Here is a 20,907-nt window from a genome sequence, read left to right on the forward strand (position 1 = left end):
CTCAGTTTGTGAAGCGCAGTCCATTATAACAAGAGGCTGACTTTCTGCATAGGTAAAAAGCTTTGGAAGGATGGTTTGCATAACCGCACCATGTGGGGCGTTTGCAGGCCGATGTGATTTATCCGTAACACTCTGCCGGCACGCATTTTGCCAAGGGACCGAGGGAAGAAATTAATTGTTCTCTCATGGAAACGTTGTTTAGCACTAAGGGGGGTGATTCATGCGTCTCCAAAAAAATCAGCCTGTTTAAGTGACAGGCAAGTCCTTGTTGTCTTTCCACAAACCCATTGCTCGGTGATTCATGTCCATCAATCTGTCCACCATCGCTACTCACTGTAGAAGCAACACAAAGCCTAAAACCGGGTATTTCATCACCGTTTGTGCTTTTTACAATTAAAATTGTCCGCTTCGTCTCTTTGACCTTTATTTGCGTCAATGTTATCCAGACCAAAAAGCATTTCAGAATCAACGCCAAGACTTAAAAATGTATAATCTCAGATGCTTTCCATGTGGTCAGACTGACTTGGAGGTTTGTTGTATTGAAAAGAATGGACAAAAAAAAAATTGTCCAGATGTGTAAAACTGGTAAAGACATTTTCCCAAAATACTTGTAGCTAAATTGGTTGGGAAAACATTGAGACACATCAGTTTCCCACAGTGTCACAATGAAGAATAATTTTCATCAGAAACTGTGTTTTGGTATTTTTAGTACTGAAAATGAAACTGAACAAACCAAGAGCCAAATGATAAACTTGCTTCATTTTGAAACAGAGCTACACACATTGCCCTTTCTTTGGCCTTTCTGCTTTGGAGTGGACTGAGTACAAGCCTAATTGAAGCGTTCAAACAGTCCACACACTGTACAGTCACTGAGTTTTAGTTACACTGGCTCAGCCACTTGGCAAAGTGAGATCATTTTCACCCACTGACAACTGTGATTGTCTGGACTTCGATCTGCCAAGAAACACTCCACACAGATGGCGAGAGAGAGAACGAGGAGCCCGGTTTCACCGTCTCTAAAAGGCCTCGGCACAATTGTGGTCTAAATATTTCCTAAGTGGGTTGATGTGTGCTAGTTGACATGCTTGTGTGTCTATACGAGTGTGGATGCAGCATGTGAATGTGAGTGTACAGCGTGTGTTCCTGTAAGCGACTCACGCTGCCTGCGGAAGCTACATGGGCATTGTGAGGACTCGGCAGGGAGCTCTGCTCCCCTTGTGTTTGCCAGGAGCAGATTTCCACCCACGGTGGGCAGGCAGGCAGGCTGGCTCAGTTGGCTGCTAGGTTGGCATTCACTGGATGACTTGGGTAGACAGGAGGGAAGGCACGCAGGCATTCATAGCCACATAATGCACACACAGAGAGCAGGAGAGCTGTGGTGGCTAAAAGCAATTCTCCACTGAATGCCTTTTTTTCCCCCCTTCAGAACTGTGCTGCTAGAGAATAAGAGCTGAAATGTAGAAGTTCTTTATAGAAACACAAAACATTTTATAGATGCTACATGTGGTTCATTTGATTCGATTTTTTCTTTTTTTTGCCTAAAATCAGGCTCACAAAAGTTTTAGGTTGAATAGAAACAAAGGTGAACTCTGACTAAGCTTATTTGTAGTGCACTGAACAGACAGTTGGGGGCGCAACTAGTTTGAGGTGCTAGCTGCAGAAATCAACTAACAATTTTGTTTTTTCAAACTACATTTAAAAACTTTTTTTTTTTTTTTTTACATAAATTATGTTCATAAATAAATGGAAAAAAACCCTGCAACATTCATTTGAATCACTATTGATTAAGAATAACACCAGACAAAAAATATGGATTAAACTATTTAGTAAGGGAGCTGACATAAAGTAAATATAAAATAATAATTTTTCTCAGTTCCTAGAAGGGTAAATTATTAGCTCTGAATAGTTTAAATTAATGTTATCGTTGCGTTTATACTGGGTTGTTGGGACGCACACGCCTCCCACCTGCTCTCTCTCTTTCTCTCCCTGTCTATATTTCTCTACCTCTCTCTCTCTTTAAACACTTTTCTCTCAGCTTCCCAAGATGGCGGCAGCCTCGTCCATCCAGCCGCCGAGCGTTCACTCTTCTCTCACCCGGGATAGCGCGCTCTCCCCGGACATGGACAGCCCCGAAAGCAGGCAGCCGGAGGATGAGGAGGCGGCGGCGGCGGCCGCAGCGCAGCCCTCCGAGCCGGGCGTCTGCCTCCGCGACCTGCCGGACCTGGAGCCGGAGGAGATCGAGAGGAGGCTGGCCAAAACTCGCCGGGAGCTGAGCAACAGGAGGAAAATCCTCATCAAAAACCTGCCGCCCGACACCTCCAACCAGGTACGCCAACAGGAAACTGGTGCAAAAAGTTAACAATGCGCAGCTCACTTTGAGTTTTTTTTTTCTTTTTGCGCTGCAGGGAGACCCGGGAGTAACTCCACGACTCTGTGGTCCAGTTTGCATGAGGCTCTTTTTAAAAAGCAAAACGTGAAAAAATGATTAGTTTATAAGAAAGTCATTCATAAACCCCAGAGGTGATGCGACCAGACGGCTCCCCACCCTAACATAAAAACTTTTAAAGCAACTTTAGGAATGCTAGTGTACTTATTCCAGATGATAAAATAAAATAAAATAAGATTCACTTGCCACTTTAAACTTACGAATGTTTTACATTTGACTAGTTAACGCTGGTCTTTTATTTATTTATTTATTTTTTGTTTGCGAATGCAAAAAAACAAAATGCATCTACAAAATTAAATACACTTTATTAAGAAGTAAATAAAAGGACAGATTAAGGGCTAATGTCTGCAAGGTTTAGGGAGAAATCCTGTGTGCACCATGGATCAGTGGTTTAAAGTACCGTAGTCATCTTCCAATTGAAGGTTGTAGGTTTGATTCCAGTTTCCACTAAGGCACTTACTCCCAGTTTACCAACTGATTTGTGCATAATAAGGGTGCTTGAGTGGTCAGTATTGCCTACTAATGGATACTGAAAACATCAAGTGTAAGCACATGTTTCCATTTATCCTAAAGGGAGGAAAGCATAAGCGAGTTGTCCATTTCAATAAAGGAGCTAGTAAAACAGGTGTGCAATTTGTTTTACTCAAAGTGATGTATTTTAACTATTCATTTATCTTAATGTTGACAATTATGGCTTAGAATGATCAAAAACCCCAAGCTCAGTTTTTCAGAATGTTAAAATGCAAAGTAAGACTGACAGGTAAAACAGATTTTTAGCAGAGAAATGTTACTTTACATGTTACACTCTGCACAATTATGGAGACGACAGCAGACTTGACAGTTGTGCTGCAGCCTGTTGTTGATAACCTCCACGAGGAAGGATAAGCCATAAAAACTCATCACCAAACATATTAATGGAAAATAGAGAAAAAGGGAAAATTATTGAAAGAAATCTAGCACAAACACAGGAAATAACTGTCACTGTAAGATGTTTGGGTTACAAAGCCCAATCAAGAGTTTCTTGGAGTTTTGCAAGGCATGGTCTGTGCCTAGAGTCATTGCTGATACAGATGTAATGGTCTACAGTCATTGGATTCCTTGTACTAAGCTACATCAGAACCAGATACAGCTATTATAGAGTGCCAGAGTCTGGAGGAAGAGAGGAGAAGCCCAGAATCCAAACTGCTTGAGGTCCAGAGTGAGGCCAGGTCAGATGTTGATCTTTGATGGTGGTTCTAGCTACCCCACAGAGGAAACTCTGTATTTTTGTTTTTTCACTCTAGATTTATGCCTCTTGACCATAAGTTACTGTTTCCATTATGAATGTGTACAAAACTTTGTCAATGTTCCTCTAATGTTGAAAGCACACAATTTCACAATTGGGTTGTTTCCATTTAATATGAAACACAATTAAAATCACACATGAAAAGTTTGTTCACATGATGAGTCATTAACATGCCGTGCCAAGATGCTCCTATTGTTTCCTGCCACCTTCTTCTTCATGGTTTGCGGCAGTGGCGACATCTGGTTGTTGATCATGTGGCTCGTGCGATGCGAGTCACATCACACAAGTGTTTTTGCAAAACTTATTTTGCAGCTTTTAAAAAAAATAAATAAATAAAAAAAATAATTTTGATACAGAAAAGTAAAAAAAGTGTTATTTTGAGATTGGCATCATTCTGTGATTATGGTTAATGGAAACGCACCTAGTGAGAGTAGAATGTAAACAGAATGGTACATCCAGAACTTTTCTTTTTGACCGTTTAGACATGGATCAGTTGCCTGTGTTGAGATATTCTGAACTTCTTAAAAGTTGGAAATGGTTTCAGATCAGAAAAAAAGTCAGTAGTACCCGCCTCAGTGGAGGAAGCGTTGAAGTGACCTGAGTTTTCTCTGGCAGCATAAAGCACACAGGATCATTCAGAGGCTCCTCCCCCACCTGTTGCTATGCACTGCATTTTTACTGGTTGTTAAGTTTCCAATTTTTCTCCGGCTTTCGCTGTATTCATTGTCATGTCCACCCCAAACTTTTCTCGCAAGTACCAGGTGAAAAATGGAAATGAAAAATAGATGTTTAAAACCATTTCTTTCAGATTCCTGTATTTGAGGCCAAATCCACTCAATGTATACATATATGTTTTATTTTACATGCACATATTTCCCTGTTTGTGTGTTTCCTTTTTAAAGACTACGGAGTGACTTCACCGTTTATAACTTCATGGCCTTTTTGATTTCACCCGCTGAGCGTCATTCATCACTTGTGTCAGCATGCAGGCCTCCAGGAGGCAGCGTGTCGAGCCTGCGCCGGTGGCGTGTGTTCCTTCAGGCCTGTAGCGCCAAACATTCTTCCAGAGGCTCGCTGCCAAGGAGAGCCAGCGCTCTGTCGGAGCGTCGGTTCGTGTGCGCAAGTGCGAGGAGAGATGGAGTGTGAAAGAGCGTGACTGCATGGTGTGTGTGAGAAATGACAAGAAGAGGGGAGAAAAAGGGAAAAGTCGCTTGGATTTAGGTGAAGCAGCAGATGTGGGAATCTTTTGCTTTGTGTTTTCTACATTGTTCACGTTGTCAGGGCGAGTTTTGAGAAAGGCAGAGCAGCGAGGAGTCGATTCAGAGGAGTCGTTCTGACTTCTTGACGTTTGTCTGCGTTGGTTTCAGCTGGTTGTGGGTCTGCTCAGATGACATGGGCTTTAGTTTTGCAGAGGAGTTTGTCAAATAGAAATGCTCTGAAGAAAAACCAAAAGAACGGCACGTTGCAATGCTCAAATAGTGAACAAAGGACGTGCCAAGATTTTAAAAAGTTGGTTCCAAAATCTGTTAAAATGTGTCGTCTTACTTTGGTTTTAATGAAAGAAACTTGTGAACTGAGCGTCGTTTTCTCAGTCTGTGTGAAGCGTTGTGTAATACTGTGCAGTGACATTCCAACCCCGACTGTTTGCTACACACTGCTGGTCAGCAGGCTGAAAGAAGACTACTATAAGATGTATGTCCAAACTGAATGTTGAGATGACAGTACAACTGGTAGTACATCAACTAATTTGAATTATTTTATGTCTTTCTGCTTTGGTTTAATAGCAAACATTAACCTCAGATAAAAAGAAGTTTAGCAAATTACTGGGGGAAAAAAAAAATCATTATTTCATGTCAACGGGAAGGTTTTATTCAAGACTTTTCTTCTGGTTGGCATTAGCTGGTTTGCTAAATAAAAACTTGTAGTTTCTTAATGATTTCACCACTTTACCTATTTTTTATGTTATAAAACCTGCTATGCTAAATTAAAAAAGTGTAAGTACATTACACACATGGAGAGTCTGAATGTGTGGTACATAATTAGATAGTGCTTCTGTTCAGCTCCATCTCCCCCGTTTAGCCACAAACCAGAGAGCCCTCTGCTGCAGGCTGGATAAGTGTGAGTGCATGGTACAGTATGTCCAATATATGGGCTATTGACAGTCTTCATCTCAGAGAGGTGGGGGATGAGAAAGAAGGACGACGAGTACAGGAAGAAAGGAAGGGTTGGGTTTGGAATGAAAATGAAATAACTTCGTGGGAGCCATTTGGTGGTGAGGATATGAGTCAAATCTTTTTCTATAAGTAGATTTAATAGTTTTCTAATGATTTATTAAAGCGCTGTGAGCAGGGCTATCATATGTTTACTCCCCATATGTGCATCATTTCTCAAGTGCTCATTAGTTTAGGTTATTTTTGGCCAGAATGTAGCAAAATTGAATTATGTGAAATTCCGGGTTGGTGACTGTTTACTGGTATAAGTTATCACCAAAAACCTTGATGGGTCCATGAACCATTGATTAAATATTTGTACTGTATGTACAAAATGCATGTCATCATTTCAGAATAAATAAATTATTACAATATATCTTAAATTTGCTCATCATGTCTATGAAGAAAGTGTGGAGTAAAAGTAAATTGCTATTCCAGGAAGAAGTTCTATTTGGAAATGAATGCCAACATTTTTGGTTCTTTTTTTATTTTTAACAAAACACAAAATCCTCAATAATTCTATTTTATTATATATTATTTTACTTGTTTCTTAAGAAGTATAAAGAAGCATGATGTCTAGTCTTAATAACGTTTTAAAATATAGATGTGTATCTTTATGTAACTTATCGGCCAGTTAAAGGAGCCTCTTCTTTAGCCATTAAATATTTTACATTGTACTTTAAATCAACTGCCAACGGATTAGGAAATATGATTTAACCTCATGTACTGGTAGAAACAGAAGAAGCTACTTTACTGTTCTTTAATGAGTTTGTAGTAACTAAACTACTAAAAGCTGAAGGGTTCTCTAATGACTTTCATATTTTTTTTTTTCCTAAATCAGTTCTATATTTATATATTTTTTTCATGGTTGATCTAATTCAGCACTGGAAGCAGAGGTTTCCTGGTCTAATTATTGAAGTTTTAATTATTGATGCCCTATGCACAGCTCAGTCTGCCTGCACAGTGGGGTTACACTGTGAAATGTCTTTTCTCCTGCAATCCTTACTGGAGAAAAAAATCTGATCAATTGTCAAAACAAAATGTCTGGTAGTATCCGATATCAGACAATTGAATCAACTTGAGGCTTGGTTAGCAATGACTGCTGTGGAAAATTGTAATCAATAGTCATATTGTTGTTTTAGACACGGAACAAATAATGACACATTGAATATATTCAAAGTCAGCTGCTGATTAAATGTCATAGTTGTTTTTAAGAAAAATGGCTGAGATAAATGTCTGGTGTCAGCATCCTTTAGAATGTGGATAAATGATGAGGTTAAAAACATTTGCCTGCATGTAAATGCCTGAAGAGACTTTTATTATTCAATAACACATTCGCATTTGGCGGGTGGGCTCTGATCTCATTGCTCCATGGAAATGCTTTTCAACATGTCATGGAGTGATGGTTGCGTTTCTAACCCCCAAATCACATCTGCCACATGTCAAGTGTAGAGAGGGTCTCCGACCTCGGAGCCCCAAGGGCCTGAATGAAAACTAAACTCATTTATGATTCATTCAATGCATAAAATGGCACCATTACCAACATGTTACGTCTAGGATCGATAGAGTTCGCCTCCACCATGACCAGACATACATGATTCCTTTTTGTTTTCCCTGGTTTTCATAAAAATCTATTTCATAAAATGTCAGCCTACACTGTAAGGATCTAATTTTCATATCCATAAAGCTACATATGAATAAGTAGTAGTTGCTTACATAAACTTGTGTTGGTTGGATCCAAGTTTGACCTTCACATGTTGACATGTTCTACACCACGAGTGTGTGTCCAGTTGTTTTTGCATACTGATAAGCCCAGATGTATTCAGATAGGATAAAGCATCAAGTGCAAACACAACTTCCTCCTCCTCCTCCTCCTCCTCCTTTTCTTCCTCCTCTTCACTTTACATGCTGAGGTCCATCTGTGTCAGGAGCAGATGTTCAGACAGTGTGCAGCTCCTGACAGTGGGCAGCCTGCGGCCCCTTTTCTTACCTTTTGAATCTGTGTGCTCTCGCTTTAATTGTACCTGTTTAATGTGGCATAGTTGCCTTGAGGTTCTGCGTGTCTTTTGGGTCGCACACATTTAAAAATACACCTGTCATGGTGTATTCTGAGCCAAAGTGTGAGCTTAAAATTGGATTAGAGGATATGCAAATCTGAAAAGTGACTGTGTCACCTTTAGACAGACCGGGGGAAAAAAAAGAGTTAGATGTTGCAGTTTGGAGGAATTTCAAGCCATTCGTATATGCAGTAACCTGTTTAGAGAAACTCAAATGTCTCACTTCTGTACTTGAATGTAAACATGCATTGCATATTGTGCTGATTATAAACTGTCAAATAAGCAAGATTCACTCAAGGCTGTGTGCTTAGCCCAATCATCTTTGTATGCATAACACCTCAAATTTTTTCCTTGAGTTTGTAGAGGATACAACCACTGTAAGCCTGTTACAATGATAAAAATCAAAGCGGACATGTAGAGAGGTCCATGTCCTGTTGCACATGTTAAATCCTTTATGTACTCTCTCTTGCCTGGTGGTTCAGTGCTTCACAGTAAAAAACAAAAACATCATCTTCTTTTTAAGATCTTTCCAAAGACATTGGCTGCAACACATGTTTTAACCACTGCAGCATAGAATTTGTCTTCACACACTGTTTTGGAGAGTGTGTTGTTCCAGCTGCACTGCTACAGGCAGACGGAGCCTGCAGCTGATAATCAAGACACCAAAATGGATGGTGAGGTTACGGCATCCGAAGCTTGAGGACATCCACGCAGCTTGTCTGAAGAGCTGGCCAAATGGCATCATAAGTGGCTCGACTCACTCTGGACAATCACGTTTTTCACTCTTCCATCGAAAACAGTTTCTCGCTTCAGAGGTCACATCACCTTCTGAACCTCCACAGCTCTCAGCACAGACACTTTGCTCTTTGAACCTTTACATATTGTACTTAGTCATGTTTTTTAATGTCATTTGACAGTATTATTATATTTAGAATTATGCTTCAATGTTTTTGTCTTTGGAATAACAAAGACAACATTCTAATCTGTTCTATTATGTTGCCTACAATGGGATTTCCCCATATGGTGTAAGTTTATTTTTAATATTTTGGATAATCATATTCAATTAAATTCAAATTTATGCACAAAATGTACAATGGAGTTTGTACTCTGAGTTCTCAACTGCAGGCACAGTAAATGCCTAAATAGATAAGGCATTTATAAAAAAAACAAGATGTAGAATGTAAACTAAAAAAACAGCTAAACAGGAGATGTTTGCCACTAATTGCACCATCTTATTTATGTTTAATGTTTATAAAACATACATTATTATCTTCCTATTTAAATTAGCAAACCCCAATGATTCTCACATACATTGGCCATCTGTTTTCTTCTGTCATTACATGGTAGCTAGCGATGGACCCGTTAATAATAACCTCGACCTTCCTGAATTTGTTCAGTGAAAATCTGACATTTTTTTTCCCGTTCAATGAATGTATCAAAACTAAAAACTCAGAAGGGTTTGGGTGTTTAAACACATCAGTCAACCTCAGGTACTTTGCACTTTTTTGCTTAATTAAAAATCGGATAAATGCTAGAGAGATATTCTTTAGTAAATGGGAATAATCTCGCGAGTCCTTCGCTGGGTTCAAAAGTACGACCTTTATCAAAGTTTACAGCATTTTTCTCCCATTTATTTGTTTTCATCCTTAAAGAAAGGTTGAGGTACTCAGACAATTTTTTGTGTAAATAGTGAGAATTTCTTGCATATTTTAGGCATTCTAAGTGTAGTTTTTTAATTTTTTTATCATACTACAAAACATTAAGCAGGGTTTACAGTGCAGGGTTGACTATCCAGATAATTCATGTAATTTTTGTATTTCGGCATTAACTCTTCTCAACTGCTAAGTCGGTTATGGGAGCCATTTGGTTAACCTAGAAATCCGACTCTTTGTGAACAGCTCTTTGTAACCCGATAACACAATAAGCGCTCATATTTTTCACATCACATGATCCCACTGAGATTCAAAACTTATCTGTCAGATGGCAGAAGTGGGAATTGTGCTGACAGGATAAAAGCTTTGGAAGGAACCTCGAAAGAAAAGGATCGACGGGATAAGTGCAGGTGGAGTGAAGAGGAGACTAATTGGATAAAAGGCTAAAGGAAAATAATGAGTGTGTGGGCGTGTGTGATGTTGAGGAAAGGTGGCTTTGTTTTTGGTTGAACCGACAGGGATCTCGATCATTGAGACGAATCTTTTTATCTTTCAAAAAAGGAAACTCTTTTCATTCTTATTGCTCATGTTATCTTTTCTTTCTCTGTTGTAATTAAACTCTGTTGCTGTACTTCTTTTCTACTGTTCACATCAGCTGCCATCACTGTGTGTACATGGATGTGTGTCGTGGGGCCATTGAAGGGGTTGTTGCCACTGCATTGGATCCCGCAGGTTCCTCTTCGCTACAACTCTCCACCCTTGGTGTTTATACATTAGCAGCACATGCTTGCATCAGAGGGTGCTAATGACGGTGCTATGAGCTGGCGCAGTCATTTTGATGTACGTTTGACTCGTGTGTTTGACCTTCCTGTGGAGGGGGAGACCTACAGTGATCACAAACCCCGTGATTACATGACGCATGGTGGAATAACAGTCAGACGTAACGGTTGTGTCAGATTGGAACCACTCTGCTGGGTCCATTTGATTCAACTGCTGACAATCAGGTCAGTGGGAGAAAACCTGTAGACGTTTAAAGCGGTCAGATCAGAGAAGAAAACCAGCTCAGGTTCCATGTCTAAGCCAGAAACTACAGCCAGTCCACAAAAATGACAACAAAGTGTAAATATACACACTGCTGCTTAGTGTCGTAAGCCAAAAATACCAGCTTGAAGCTATCAAGTCTTCTTAACTGTTTATGTTCATAAATCTCCTTTGAGAATGTTGGTTTGTTCTCTGGAAACAATGAAATTTATCATCCTGTCACTCTAAAGAGGGAAGACTTTGTATACAGTGAAGCAATTTCATATCTTAGCTTTTAGAACTAGAATAGTCATGGTCATATATATATATATATATATATATATATATATATATATATATATATATGTATAAAATAACCCTCGTCGGGTCAATCAGTGTTGCTTCCGAACTGGATAGTTTGATTTCACAGAAGTTTGATTTACTTGGAGTTATATTGTGTTGTTTAAGTGTTCCCTTTATTTTTTGATATATATATATATATATATATATATATATATATATATATATATATATATATATAGATGTGCTGATCAGGTTTTTTCCTGCCGATACCGATCACCCATGAGGGCCGATCACCGATACCGATCACATAATTATTTATTTTATTTTTTTGATCATAAACACTACCGGTTACATTATGTAAGTTGAGAAGCAGGTGATCGGTTTGTGTGATCGGCAACAAGAGACAGTGATCAGCAATCACCGATCATACACTTTTTCATGGAAATCGACCGATTATGATCGGTGGCCGACGTTATACATTATTAGAGGTGTGCCGATCGATCGGTCACCGATCATAGTCGGCCGATTTTTGTGAAAAAGTGTATGATCAGTGATCGGCGATCACGGTCTCTTGTTGCCGATACCGATCACCTGCATCTCATTTCTCAGCCTGCCTGTGCAGCTGGTCTCCTCTTTCCTTCACACTGTGCAAATGCGCAGCAACAAATCTTAAGCGATGTGGAACTATAACGCACTGAGTGAATGGGGAAGTCTGTGTGTTGCCGCTCAAAATTGAAGCACGTCAAAATGCATCAACACAACGAAGCTAATACGACATAAAAACAATGCCATGTCATACTTGACGGAGTTTGGCTACATCGAGGCTCACTGCCGTAAAAAAGACATATGGAGTATCAGATAGCAGGTAAAGCAGCGCACAGCTACAAACACTCACCCGGATTAGCATGACGGTTAGAAAGCTAAACGAATAACCCACAAAATTATTTAAGTCTTCGAGCTGCGATGTAAGACACTGGTAGTGCTTATGATAAAAAAATAATAATAATTATTATGTGATCGGTATTGGTGATCGGCCCTCATGGGTGATCGGTATCGGTATCGGCAGGAAAAAACCTGATTGGCACATCTTTAATATATGTATATATATATTTTTTTTTTATATTAAGACCATCAACAACATCTCTTTCTATGTGAGTGACAAAGCAATTATTGTAAAACAGCGGTTTATGGTTTTAGTACAGGACAAAATTATGAAAATGTGACACATTCCACTTTTCCATAATTTGAAAAACTCGAATGTGCCCACTTTCAACTTGATATAACACTAAAACTGTCTTTAGTATTGTACATGATGAGCACAGCTTGTTCTTAGCGAAACAGCCGTCTGCTTATTCTCTAAAAGCTTTAAATTTCTTGCCTTAATTTTCAGATTTCCACAAGACAGCCAGCCTTTTCAAATCTAATGTGCTCCATGATGCACAGACGTTAAAAATAAGAGCACGTCGATGAAAAGAATTTGGGCTAATGTGAATATCTAATATAATATTGCTGTTAAGGGGGCGGGGGGTCTCCACTATACACCATCTAATGGGAGAATTTCAAGGGAAAAAAGCCATTTTCTATCCTACAGTCAGGAATGTAAATTGAATCTCTAAAGTTTGCTAAATACCATCCTCTAACTGCAAGTGTGTTTTGATCTGAAACCAAGCTGAACTATTCCAGTAACAAACACACAAAGTGTGCTTGACCCAAAACAAAATATGCATGTGGCAAAACTGTTAAGCATGGTGGAGGATCTGTGATGTCATGGGCCTGTGTCCCATCCAATGGCCTTAATAAACTAGTTACGCATATTATCTAGGCATTGGAATATTTATAATTTAAATACTATTCAAATGTCTGTGGCATAATTTACTGCAGGTTCCTGTTTCCAGGCTAATATGCAAGCCTTGAGCTAAATAGTTAAAATCAGTCATTCATCCATTACCTGTAAAAATGTTATTATTAATAAGAGGTTTGATAAAAGGGTAGATTCTATTACTTTCTTATCAGATTTTATAATTGCTGCCTGTGATAAATGGACCTCATTCTGTAATAAGTCAACAAATCAGAAGCTGCAGAAATGATGGATATTCGCTAAATGTTGTGACAGCTGGACTCTTGATGTGTTCAAAGTGAGTGACTTTCAGTTCGTAAGGAAAAAAAAAAAAAACCTTCAATCTGAGCGTGGTTGCTTCAGGGCCAGAGCCATGCAGAGACTGGTGGGTGTGGAGAGGAGGGGGGAGCGGGGTCACACTGGCTGACAGCAGAATCTGTCCCGTCTCAGGGCAAACCACCTGCTCCCCCCTGCCCACCGGCTCTCTGCCCTCGCAGAGATCAAACCAACCGCATCTCTGAGACGGAAAAACATCACAAAGAGCAAAACGCAGGAAAAAGAATCAGTTGGATTCCTTATAGGTGTTCACAGCAGGGAAAACTGACAGAAAATACAGCACTATCAAAGTCCTATTGCCGTCCTGTGATATTTATGCTGATTGATGATACATTTTAGTCTATTTTCTATCCAGTAGCTGATTCCATGTTCTTCTAAAAGCTCTTTAAATCCGGTACCAGAATCATAAGCTACAGTCTTCAATCTGAAGGTTTTCAGATTGAAGACTGGTTTTCAGTGTCACTTCAGCAGTCAGGAGCACATAAAGCCTAATTTTTGAGGTTTGAACATGGTAAACCGCCTGGAAAGTAATAAGTAACAACATCATAATTATGTAAATATATAATTATGAAATTTGTGTGCAGGTGGGACTGTTTTAATTTACTAAGACAAAAATGAAATTCTGAAAATAAATACGTGCCACATCACACAGTCCATCTAAAACTCAGGTCTGTCTCAAAATCCGAATCTTTCCTCCACCTGTGGCTGACTTGGACTAGTTGGACACAGCTGATCTGGTGGATTGATGCGTCCAACAGTGACAAACAACACCTCTTTTACACCACTTAGGATGTTTGGCTGAAAAAACAACACATTTAGAGGAACTTCATAGAATCTCACTTCAAAACAAAATCTGAAATGTCCCTTGAAAACATATGTTTGGTTGATTATTTGCTCCCATCTCAACCATCCTCATCTTTTCTCCTGTTGTTGTGGCTTTGAGTCTCTGCTGTTGCTGCCCAGCTTCAGTGCATCATGTGTGTTTACTCAACTGTAATTTAACACAGCATCTGCTGATGGGGAGAAGATGAAGTGCAAAATACAAACAAAGACATTACTTGCTCTTTTATATGAAAGCAAAAGGGAGAGGAATTTGATTTGGAGGGCTTTTTTGAGTGACGATTACTGTCACAGAAAGGAAAACAACAAATCATTGCCCAGCAGTGAAAAACAAAAGCGGAACGGAGTGGAAGAGGACTCCAAACAAACTGTGAAGCAGTCACTCCTACCTGTGTGCTTGGAGTGTGAGGGTGCCTATGCTACTCAAGGTGTGAAGGCACAAAGTTGGTGTTTGAGAGATAGAAAGAAGCTCAAAGAGAAAAGGACATCTACACACTGGTGTTACTGCTTGTCTGCTTGCAATGTGTGAGTACGCACTTTTTCCACGGAGCTCTCCTGGCAGCCATTTAATGGGCCAGTGATCCGTGCTGTGCATGGCTCGAGCCACCTGTCCCAAACACAGACAGACACAGAGCTCACTTCTTCCCAAATATGGGATGGAATATAAAAGGTTTCCACGGTCCCTTAGCGACAGTTAGGCGTAGTTATAGTTTTTCTCCTTTTGTGTATAATAGCAAAGCCGTTTTAATGCATGGAGGTTTGAATGTTAAACTGTCTTGCTGTCAAGCATTAACAGCATTAACTGAATACAGTTTGTGTGTTTAGACACTGAATAGAGGCCATTTTTAATGCTCATTAGTGAGAAAATTGTCAGCATTAAAATGTCATTCTTGTCATGACAATTGAACAGGCTACATGTTGGCACCTTTTCCTGAGCTGCATCCTTTCATCTTTTATTTTCTCTCTAACATACAGACTCCATCAGTAGGTCAAGGACGCAGTTAGTACCGGTAAGGAGGCCATGTAGCGTGGTTGTCCTCTAATCCACACCGTTCCCTCCTGCCGGTACTGAGCTGGAATGATGGCAGACTGTTACTTTGTAGCGGTGAGCCGTCTCATTTTCAAGAGCTAAACAAAAGGAGAATTTGTGTTTGTGTTTAATAAATCAAACAATGTGGCAGTAAGCATGGTTTTCATCACAGATGCTTGATCTTGGTGTGAAGAGGAAAATCCCACTTGTTTATCCGTCTCGATTTTCACTTCTCCATCACCTTTCACAGCCTGTAAAAAGTGTGATCTGTGTAGAGACTTACTGAGTGGTACATGGGATAGCAAATATCTAGTCTAACAAAATTATAAAGTGGATGAGTGTAAATGTAGAGAACAGATTATAGATGATTTCAAATATATCCGTCTTAACCTGTCTTGGATAAGTTTGGGAAAGAGATGAAGCATCTACCAGACGTAGGCCTGTATTGGGCTGAGCACAACTGATGAGACGCCTTTCTTACTCTTACTTTGGGTCTTGCTGCATCAGTACTTGGTGAACCAGACTGGGTCTTTTGATCTGTGGTTCTGAATGTCTCCTTCATCAGCTTAATGGACGGAGAATCTTTGCTCAAAATGTGTTTGACTGGGCCTCTAGGTTGTCTGTCTCGGGAAGAACCAGCTGTTTTCTTTTGGCAGTGGCTCGTTTCAGAATTGGAGACACGAATTGCAAACAATTCAAGAACAATCCTCCTTGAAAGTTTAAAGAAAAATACAGGAAATTCAAACAATACAATTAAAGTTTTAACAGCTTGGAACAGCTTCATGTTTCTGTGTGTTGCTGGTCAGTAACTCTTTCTGTCATTCTTACTGAAAAATTAGTTTGGAGGTGGAGGAGCCTTAGATTCATTAACTTTAAGTTTTCCCACATAAGCTGTTGTTTTATTAAAGCAGCATTTCATTGCATTTTCAGCATTCTTCAGTTTTCTTTAGTCTCTCAACAGCCTTTGTGTTGACAATATATGCCAACCTGCCTGTTGAACTGCCGGTTCATTAGTTATGCACACCCTCAGGGACAGATTTAGTTCTGAAATGTGGCTAAGCCAGTCCAAATCAGAACTTTTCTTCTTTTAAAGCCATTTAGATTTTGATGTATGCTTTGTGCCCAGCAGAACATTACATACATAGTTTTTTACACAAATACAAAGCATGGAACATCCTTGATCTTGAGAAACTCAGTTTTAGCATCCTTTATTGAACGCATAGTGAAGTCACTATGCGTTGCAGAAATTCTGCCAAGTTTTATACTCTAAAAAAACCTGTTGATTGGACATTGCATGGCTCCGTGGCAGAGTGTGCTGCATAACGTGTTTTATGGTACACAGCTGTCCTCTGTTCGATGCCCGAGCCATCTGATGCCACTTCCCCTTCTCTCTCTGCCCTTCTTCCCATCCAGCTGCAGTAGAATGGAGGCCACTAGTCCACTAAAATCTTAAAAAAAACCCAACATGCTAGAAACCGTTTCAAAGCTGTAGTCGAGGAACAAACTGGTCATTTCCTAAATTGAGGTGAAGAGCACAAAAGAGTAGCATACTTTTTTTTTTTACTTGAACACATCATCACTTGCACAGGTGTTATATGTGCCCTATTTTTGATTTTTGTTCAAAACCTTTTTAATGATTGATAATGATTGTGTTGTGTTAAGGAAGTGGACCTCATCATCTGGATGGCCAACCCCTCCCATGAAAACCTGTGAACCCCCTGCTGCAACCCAATATTTACTTTTCCATTTCACCTTAGTTCCACTCTGAATCTGCATGTATATCAAACTTAGCGTTGTGAATCCGATTAAAGGAAATGTGCATGCTTGAGTGCAGAGTTTAACAGCTGTAGTTTTAAATTGGAATAACAATTTAGATAAGGCTGCTGAGGTCGATGGTGCATTGCATCTTGTTCTGCAGCTGTGAAGCAGTGAATTACAGCTTGAGGCAGCGGCAGTGTGCGGTGATCACGGAGCAGACAGGTGGGAAGGTCATTATCAGCTGTTCGACGGACTACTTGTGATTTTGTTTTCTTCTTTTTATTGCTTGTAACCTGCATGTATTTCTGCCAGGTGCAAGATCGGAATGCTATACGTTCTTTATCAGGCCATGTGCTCTGAAGGCAGTTTTACTCTCAAGCTTCAGCAAAGTGCGCCCCCACACATGCATGCAGGGAAATAAGCTGTCGGCTGCTCACGGTGATACTGGCTGGGCTAACTTGAAATGTCAGGTTTTGAAAATGTTAAAGCCTGCAGATTGATTGTTATTGCTAAGAATGAACAGGAAATATTTTCAGAACTGCAAGGCTCAGGGAAACGGCTTTGGTCAACTACACCCACTGGAGGGGAAAAAGTTAACTACCATGATGAGCACCCAGAAGGAATGGTCCAATTTGGACAAAGTTGGGTATACATGCACACTTGCAATTTGTATATAGTTCACCAAATAGCATAGAGTAGCTGGTATTGTTTCTGTGAGGAGCACATAGTGTTACAGGCAGTTGCTGGAGTCACGTTGTAAATAGTTCAGCAGCTGTCTACCATTTGCGGTTCCTGATTTCTTGGTATACTTTAAAGCTGCAGTATGTGACTTTTATGAAAATATTTCCAATTTTTCCACATTTGTTAAAACTGTCATCATGTTGTGACATTATAATTGGAGACATATGATATATGGGGGAAAAAAGCTCCTTCACCTATTCCCAGTGCTACTGTTGCAGGCTTTAAAAATGCACCAATCCTGGTCAAAAACAACCAGTGAGAGTCAGGAGGAAGGTCCTAGCTGTCAATCAGCTCATGTAGTGCACGCTGCTAAATGTGCTAATTGTGGAGAAACAACTACAGTTCCAAGAAAACTGTCTATTTGCTGTCACAGGTGGCTATGCTAACTAGCCTTAGCATCTATGTTGTGGTGAACCAGCTGAAGCATAGCAGAAGTTGAGGGGCAGGCTGTGCACAAGCCTGATTGACAGTGTTAAAACCCTCCCCCAGGCTGTGATTTGTTGTTTCTGACTGAGTGGTGTATTTCTGCAGTTAGTACTGGGAGCACTGGGAGTAGTAACTGTTTCTGTTTAATAAAAGTTAGATAAAGCAGCTTTAGTGCATTACGTAAAGTGAGAGTACCCTCAACACATTACTGGGGTCCCTCACATTTACAAAGGCCTTTAAAATAAACAAAAAAGAATACCAGTCTTAATAAAACTCTTTTTAAAAATAACATCTAGATGGGTATATAAGCTAAAATTTTAATAACTGAAAGGCAGAGACTGGCAATAAAAATGGCATGTGTTTTAACTGTTCAGACTGAGAAGCTCAGAGGAGACACAGCTTTGTTTGGGCTCTATAAATAGTCTCTAAACATCTTGTTATATGTTGAGAGAGCTGAACTTTCAGCCCAGTTGAAGTGCACAACAGCAAATGGATGCACATTGAAACATAGTAATGCACTCAGTGGAGTAATTTACTCTGGTTTTAGTATCACAAAGAGCTCTGGAAGTCACTGAAATAATATTGATCCCTTCCTTCCTGTCTTCTGTTTTTTTTTAATGGTTAATTTGCAGTAAATGTGGTGGAGATGGAAGGGTGCAGAGAGGAACATTTTGTTAGACAGATTTGTTCCAAAATGATGCAATGATCCATGATATGCAACATCTCAACTCTGTACAGGAGTGGGCTGGCTGGTTAGATGGATACAAAAAGAGAATAATGTGTCAAATCACCAATACTCATTTTATTACTGCTCTGGGTATGTAATCTCCCCACTGAGGGGCAATAAAGGATATTTGTATCCTATTCTTTTCAGGTTTTAAGGTAAATAATGTGATAAGTTTACGCATACAGTCTGCCTACATAATCTCCCAAAACACGTTAAATGTGTTTATAACTATATGACCATGAATTGCATCATTATTACAATGCAGAGTTCATGTCTTTATTTCCCTATTTGAATAGGAGCAGAAAATGCATCCTTTATTTTCTGACGGTGAATAAACACGCTGAAAACATTAACTGCCATCAAAGCGCTGTCCTCTACAAACTCATGTGTTCTTGAAAAATGTTATTCAAATAAATGCAATGTTATAGATCTCATCTCTTTGCATTGATATGTATATCGGCTTTTATGTGCATACAAATGTGGGGTCATTCTGTGCTGTTGGGACGAGAGGCTGTTCATAGAATACAAGAGTTACAGAAAAATAAGGTCTGCAAAAGACATAATATCCTCCTTTAAATAAATACAGAATACAAAAAAAGAGAAATAATAAATTAAACTAAACAATAAGATTGGATATAAACTGAAAAATGTAATATAAATGTTGCATTAATACAAATAAATAATAAACATTAACACTATTATTACATTACTTGAGAAAGTTCTTATGTCTTGTGTTTTTGAATGCTTTATTTGGCATATTATTTTATTGAGCCGTTATTTTATTTCTTTATTAATTGACAATTTTAGCAGCATCTGGTAAAATTGTCAATTATCTTGAGTCTGAGAATTACAAAGGGTTGCCATCAGTTTTTGAATCCAGCATATCAGAAGAGAGGCACTTAAGACAACAAAAGAACAAGCTGGTATACTTGATTCAGCCTCCCTGTTTGAAAAGCAAACAGGGAGGCTGTTTGCTTTTCAAATGTCGCCCCAAAAATGCAACGCTAGAAATCAGTACTCAACTGGACTCAGCGGAGCTAAAGATAGACAGAGCATGCAATAAACCTTTTGGACACAGACCTGAGTTTTTACAGCCACATAAAGTCTATCAGTAAACCAACTTGCTATCATCTTAAAAACATTGCCAGAATAAAGGTTTCCTTTTGAAAATGGAAAAAAGGAGAAACTTGGACTTGCTTTTGCAGTTGGTAGGAATATTGTAATAATTCATTTACAGGTTTCTAATATAAAAAAAAAAAAATCAATCGAGTATCTGCATTGATCATATCTCATCAGTTCTTGAATCACTGCAGTGGCTCCCAGCTTTATAGAAGGAAAGACTTCCAAATTTCTCTATTGGTCTGTAAAGCACTTGGCTTGAAAATGCATGTTTGAATTACTTTCCAGGCATGAATCATGTAGAGCCCTCAGGTCTTCAGAGACCTATTTGATTTAAAGATCCTCCCCGACCTTTTAATCTTAAGGACTTGCTACAGTTGAGAGCCGAGGGACTCTTGTTCTGCTCCGTTTGGTGTAAACTCTTTGATAAAGAGACTTTAAACCTCAGAAACCGTAGTGAGGGAAACTGTTTACAACGATTCTGTACTTTGATACTGGTACCACAATACAATGAAAGGGGACACAATGGTTCATTTGCAGACCTCGGAGACGGGGATGCAAATGTATCATTTAAATCAGCTGGGCAGGAACAGAAACACAGCATTACTTACCTAGCGTGTGCTGCCACTTTTCTTTGTACACATTGCTTTACATAAGGTCAATGCAACAAACCACAACTTATTGTAGTCTTTACTACGGATAACTATAGACCTGCTAGCATGAGTTAAAGGTTCATTTATTTAATGCAGCTTTAGGTATAAATCTGATCTGGTTTTGCTGTGTTTGGACTTGCTGCTAACATTAGCCTTCAGGGAATAGTTTATGTGTTTATGTAAAGCAAGTTCATACCGGTCATAGCTACGCAATACCACCATGCGTCAAAATATCTGAGCTTTTTCGCATATAAGTTTACTCAAGAGTGAATCAATATTGAGTGAATCAATAGAAGTTTACATAAAAAGACATCTTATTTGTCTTGCTTCTCTTGTTTTAGGTCATTTATTTCTATTTGCTAAATGGACCAATAAAGAGATAATCTGTCAGATTTGTTTATTTGCTCAAATTAGCAGTTCACACACATTTTACCAGTGTTCATCATTGCCTTTGTATGCCTTGGGTC

The 20,907-nt window shown here is 39.2% G+C and overlaps 1 protein-coding gene across 1 annotated transcript in view; it reads left to right on the forward strand.

Moving 5' to 3' along the window:
- The first annotated feature begins 1,287 nt into the window (after positions 1-1,287).
- The window catches only part of raver2 (ribonucleoprotein, PTB-binding 2), a 90,606-nt gene continuing 70,986 nt past the window's right edge, over positions 1,288-20,907 (forward strand). The window contains exon 1 of the mRNA XM_008406157.3: positions 1,288-2,326. Within this exon, the coding sequence (XP_008404379.2) occupies positions 2,045-2,326 (282 nt within the window). The 5' untranslated portion in view covers positions 1,288-2,044. The remainder of the gene's footprint in view (positions 2,327-20,907) is intronic.

Source organism: Poecilia reticulata, chromosome 4 (assembly GCF_904066995.2).
Source record: "Poecilia reticulata chromosome 4, P_reticulata-male-v2, whole genome shotgun sequence".
In the NCBI taxonomy this organism is placed as follows: domain Eukaryota; kingdom Metazoa; phylum Chordata; class Actinopteri; order Cyprinodontiformes; family Poeciliidae; genus Poecilia; species Poecilia reticulata.